A 5,941-nucleotide genomic window follows, 5' to 3' on the forward strand; every position below is an offset into this window, starting at 1 on the left:
TTATTTCAAATACTATTTATTTATAAAATATAATTACATTTTTAATAATGTTAAAAATAGATATAAAATGTATATAACTTTAATTTTCTATTACATCTTTATTTATTATTTTCTCCTTCACTTCTTGTGTAGAGTTTACTTGGGATAGAACTGGCACTCCTGTATTTGTAATTGGGATGGTTCGTTGTACTCCTAGATTCTCACTGATTGCAGCTGCAGTGATTGTCAATACTCCATCAGTGGATAATTTTGATTCTACCCTCTCAATATCACAATTTTCTGGCAATACATACTTTCTAATTAGATGTCTATAAATTGCACCATACTCGTCTGGTTTTTCTTCATGTTTGGCTTCTACAGTGACAGATTTATCATCATTTACCTTGACAGTGATTTCTTCAGGTCTAAAATGCTGTACATCGAAGTTGGCTTCAAATTTATTTTTGTTAACAGTAACAGAGGAACTATGTTGTTGCACTTCAGAATTCACATTCACATCTTTATTGTTGTTAACATATTCTGGACAGAACATTGCTTTAGCTATTGCGATGGAATTTAAGACATTTTCTGTAATATTGTCCCCTAGATTGTTTTCGTAATTATTTTTGTCAATTGTAACAGAGGAACTAGGTTGTTGCCCTTCAGAATTCTTATTTACCTCTTCAAAGTTGTTCTCATATTCTGGACATAACATTGCTTTAGCTATTGTGATGGAATTTAAGAAATCTTCTGTAATATTTTCCACTAAATTGTTTTCGTAATTATTATTGTCAATCGTCACAGAGGAACTAGGTTGTTGCACTTCAGAATTCCTATTCACATCTTGATTGCTGTTGTCATATTCCGGACAGAACATTGCTTTAGCTATTGCAATGGAATTTAAGATATCTTCTGTAATATTTTCCACTAGATTGGTTTCGTAATTATTTTTGTCAATCGTCACAGAGGAACTAGGTTGTTGCACTTCAGAATTCCTATTCACATCTTGATTGCTGTTGTCATATTCCGGACACAACATTGCTTTAGCTATTGCGATGGAATTTAAGATATCTTCTGTAATATTTTCCACTAGATTGGTTTCGTAATTATTTTTGTCAATCGTCACAGAGGAACTAGGTTGTTTCACTTCAGAATTCCTATTCACATCTTGATTGCTGTTGTCATATTCCGGACAGAACATTGCTTTAGCTATTGCGATGGAATTTAAGATATCTTCTGTAATATTTTCCACTAGATGTCCGGGATCTGCCCCACGCCCAGGACAGTTGAGTGCCCAAAAGTGGTCTTGAAATATGTGTGGAAAAAAATCCATATTTTATACTTGCTGATTTAAAATGTTTTAAATACAAAAAGTACCAAAATGAAAATTCAGCAAAACTTTTTACTAATAATTCACTCGGTCGCACTTGAATAATATAGTCGAACTGATAATTGTAATAATCAGGCATTGTATTTATATCAAATTGTTTAAAAACAAGAAGTGTCTAGAATAAAAATTTAAACAGATGATTCAATATTGTTATGAATTAGATGACATTTAAGATGACTTTTAAATTTTGACCGTTCGAGAATCGTTAAGAATCGAACTCTAGTATCGATCGTTTTTTTTTCTGTTTGTTTTACTCCTCTATTTACAACTGTTTAAACATGTTATACATATAATAACGTTACACATATATTAAACAAATCATTTATTTTAATAAAATTATATGATAATTTGTTAAACCATTTCTTGCGCCAAGAAAAAAATTAATAGTCTACAATAAAAAGGGACCTAAAACTAGGCAACTATTTTTACGTTATCTCACAATCTTGAATTTTTCCTTTCGATTCTTGAAAGATTAAAATTAAAAATATTTTTGTTTTATTATTCTGTGAACTGATACACAAAAGCGATTGGAAATGAAAATTAGAAATGTAATTTTTTATTACGGGTTTATTTGTGTAATTAAAAAATAAGAAAAATAAACAAAACGGAGACATTAAATTAGGGGGAAGAATATTAAAAGAGACGGAGCGATAAACAAAAGATAATTAGATTATAAAATTTATACAAAATAGATTTGTGAAAAAACACGTGATAAAGGTATATAAATGACTCAAGAAATTACATAGTTTGTATAGGTACTTATGACAAAAATAAACAGTAAATACACTGGGTACTAATAAAAAGGTTTACAAAAGATTGTATCAAGATAAAGATATAATATGTAAGTACTAAGGACTTCACGTACATGCTTCTTATTATGTGTAAAATGTGTAAAAAATATATTATTTCACTTCAGACGTACTGAGGGTAGGTAACGAAAAATCTGTTATTTTCTTTTATCCGGTTATTCCATAATATGTAGATCAGTTAGCTAATGACAGATCATATTTTGCACCAATCATTTACTGTAATGATAGCTCGTGATCTTTAAATCATTTCTTGCGTTCTTCTTTAATCTTCTCGCAATATCGTTAAATATCAGTATTCATAAATTAAAACTAGGCAACTTGTTTAACCTTCTCGCAGTATCGATATCAATATTCGATTTGTCACAGTTCTCGAAAGATTCAAATTTAAAAGTCATTGTACATTGCTCATATTTTTGTTTTTGAATAAATAAAAGAAAGTATAATCTTGTATTAAATATAATTTTTCAGGTTATCTGATGTTTTATACTCTTAAGGGTTGAAGACACATAGTTATAAGGGATAAATCATTGGTCCATAAAATATAGTAGGAGGAATATAATTTTCAGGATATTAAAAAAAATTAACATTAAACTGTGATTTCATCTAAAATCTTAATACTGAGATGCAAAAAACTATTGACAGTGTCAGTGAAAATTAAATCTGACATTTTTTGTATTTGATGTAGGTTTAATGGCCTAAATAAGCCACGAAATAAACAAAACGGAGAAATTAGAGTAAGAATATTAAATGAAACTCCAAAATAAGCTCGGAACCAAAATTTAAAATAATTTGAATAAAAAGAATAAAGTTACAAAGAATAATCAGAAAAGTAAGACAAAGAGATACAATGACGCGAACAAATTTAATATTTACTTAAACAAAAATAAACATTATATTCTGGGGAATATAGGTAAATCTTTGTTTAAATAATTTATAGAAATGAATATCGAGATGCAAGTGTAATATAAGTTTTGAGGACTTCATGTACACATTTTTCCAGTATAACTTACAATCTTTACGTGTTCATTGTATTTGTAACGTGATCATTGTATTTATAAAGCAGTAAAAGAGTGTCAGTTGGAGCAAACTTTTCTCAAAAATATATTATTTCTTGGTTATTTCCATAGTTTTTATGTATGCTTTTATAATAATACTTTTAAAAATATCTGACATTTTTGATTTATTTTTATTAGAATTAGTTTAAAAAAATAGTAAGAGTTAACACACTTTAACCAAAGAATAAAAGAACTAGACACCTCGTTTGGAATCAGTTTAATATAAATACAATGCCAGCTTCTTACAATTATCAGTTCAACTATTGTATTCCAGTGAGAAGTGAATTATTAGTAAAAAGTTTGAAGTTTAATTTTCATTATTGTAATTGTACTTCTAAAGAAATTTCTAAATCAGCAAGTAGATATGGCTTTTATTCCACGTATATTTCCATCGCAATAGCACAAGCCATGTTTGGTCCAGAATATGACAGAAACAATCAAGAAGTAAATACAAATTCTGAAGGGCAACGACAAAGATCCTCTGTCACTGTTGACAAAAATAAATTCCAAGCCAACTTCGATGTACAGCATTTTAGACCTGAAGAAATCACTGTTAAGGTAAATGATGATAAATCTATTACTATAGAAGCCAAACATGAAGAAAAACCAGATGAGCATGGTGCAATTTACAGACATTTCATCAGAAAGTATGTATTACCAGAAAATTGTGATATTGGCAGGGTAGAATCCAGATTGTCCAGTGATGGAGTATTGACTATCACTGCTCCCACAATCACAGAGAATGCAGCAGAACATAGAACCATTCCAATTATAAGGACTGGGAAACCAGTTAGACCCCAAGAAAACTTGAAACACAAAAGGAACGAGCCAGTAGAAGATAAAGATGTAATGGAAAGTTAAAAGTAGAATTTTTACATATTTTTTACGCACATTACCACATTATAAACTATTAGGGAATGGAGTTTTATATTTATTTTTTATATACTTATTATTAAAACTGTAATAGTTTTTAGAGTAATCATTTAAATAAAGTTTTATAATTTAGATTATTTATTTATTTTGTGTGAATCTAGAAAACATTGAATTTTCAGTTTTATATCATAATGCATTTGTTTTTGGAGGCATTGTATACACTCCAAATACATAGTTACACTTACAGATCTTGATAATGAAATACTATCTTCTGTCCTTTTTTGTGTCTATTTGTTCATTTGTTGCTAGTGATTATTTGAATTCATCCTCTCAGCTCTCATTGGTCTCTTGAGCTTCTTATTTCTTTTTATATCAGTTTTATTTAATATTCTTTTTTGTTTTATATAGTTTTACTGTTATCACTGATTATCCAAAAGATTATCTTATATGTTTCTCAGTATTTCTGTTTCCATGGTTATGTAACACAAATATGAAATAAAGGCAAATCCGAACTTATTGAGAACTGTTAAAACAAATGGTTTTAATATATTATTTCACTGTAATTCCACATAATAATAAGTCCACAAATCACTGATGATATAAAGCAAAATTTGAAAAGAAAAGTTCTCCTAATCATCCTTGCAAATGACAAAAGCAGATAGGAAGAACAGTCTTTTTTGTCATAAATCAAAATGTGTTCTCTACTATACTTAAACATAGAAAAACACAAATCATAATCACCAAATATATACCTAGTAACACACCTTCAGGAAGAAATGTGACAAAACACGTCTAAATGAATTTTTAAAAATCCAAATCAAAAGATGCTGTGTTAATGGTAGAAAATATATGTTACAACTGCAAAGAATAGTTCGAACAGTTTATACAGCGTTATACATGTTATAAATACTTATGAAATGAAATGAAGTTTGTAATTTGTGGAGATGTCCTAATTGGAATTGAAAAACAAATAACTGGAAAATCAATGGAGTAAAATAAACTGGACTTTAATTAAAAGATGTCATTGCGAGGATAAGTGCTGAGAATTACTAGAGCTAAGTCACCAGTAGGATATTGAAGCGTAAACCATCTTGAGACAGGAAAAGGAAAAATTATTATTCATGGAGGAAGCACATATATCAAGACAAAATGGGCAAATAGCCCAAAATCAAGAAGCAAGTAGAAGCAGATTATTCAAAAAACGTTAATCCAAGATTCCTTGTTTAACTAACTCTTCATCCTAGTGTATGAAGTGTCTCCAATTGATATCTGTTGTCCAGTTCCCCAGTCATTTAGGAATTGTTCTTTCTTTGTTTCCACTACTTGTAGAATAGATATGATTTCAATTTGTTTATTTCTTCCACTTTACACAATGTTTATGCACACTTCTTCAACCCCCTGTAAAATACAGATGATCTAGCAATTTTCTCTGAAGGTAAAACCACACAATCCACTTGCTCCTTAATTCAAACTGCTTTAAATGATATTCACAGTTGGTCAAAAGCAACAGGATTTAAATTTTCATAAAAAAAATCGAAAATAGTTCATTTTAGTAAAAAACATTATCCCAATCTTTAAACAGTAGTACAAGTAGTACATGAACAAAAATTTTTAGGTGTAAGCTTTGACAAAAAATTGTCTTGGAGACACCTATCCAAAAATTAAAAGGTATCTTTCTCAAAAGCATAAATAAATCATTAGCGCACCATCAATGGGAAACAGACCAAGATATGTTGCTGAAAATTTACGATCTTTAACTCTGTAAAGATATGAGTCAAACCTTAGACAAGGAAAGAGAGTCTCTTTCCTTGTCTAAGAGTCAAACAAACAGAAAA

At 29.2% G+C, this 5,941-nt stretch overlaps 2 protein-coding genes across 2 annotated transcripts; one reads left to right on the forward strand and one right to left on the reverse strand.

The window, feature by feature from the left end:
• LOC140445309 (uncharacterized) lies at nt 1–1,439 on the reverse strand. The gene has a single exon (XM_072537274.1). It carries the CDS (start codon nt 1,310–1,312, stop codon nt 80–82), a length of 1,233 nt encoding a protein of 410 aa, XP_072393375.1. The 5' UTR covers nt 1,313–1,439; the 3' UTR covers nt 1–79.
• A 1,973-nt stretch (nt 1,440–3,412) lies between these two features.
• LOC140446722 (small heat shock protein OV25-2-like) lies at nt 3,413–4,232 on the forward strand. The gene has a single exon (XM_072539315.1). The coding sequence runs from the start codon at nt 3,465–3,467 to the stop codon at nt 4,092–4,094; it is 630 nt and encodes a 209-aa protein (XP_072395416.1). The 5' UTR covers nt 3,413–3,464; the 3' UTR covers nt 4,095–4,232.
• Nucleotides 4,233–5,941: the final 1,709 nt, after the last annotated feature.

This window comes from Diabrotica undecimpunctata, chromosome 7 (assembly GCF_040954645.1).
Source record: "Diabrotica undecimpunctata isolate CICGRU chromosome 7, icDiaUnde3, whole genome shotgun sequence".
Lineage (NCBI taxonomy): Eukaryota > Metazoa > Arthropoda > Insecta > Coleoptera > Chrysomelidae > Diabrotica > Diabrotica undecimpunctata.

What these genes read in the sequence shown, in the direction of transcription:
- LOC140445309 (XM_072537274.1), bottom strand. Translation starts at nt 1,312, where the DNA reads ATGGATTTTTTTCCACACATATTTCAAGACCACTTTTGGGCACTCAAC.
- LOC140446722 (XM_072539315.1), top strand. Translation starts at nt 3,465, where the DNA reads ATGCCAGCTTCTTACAATTATCAGTTCAACTATTGTATTCCAGTGAGA.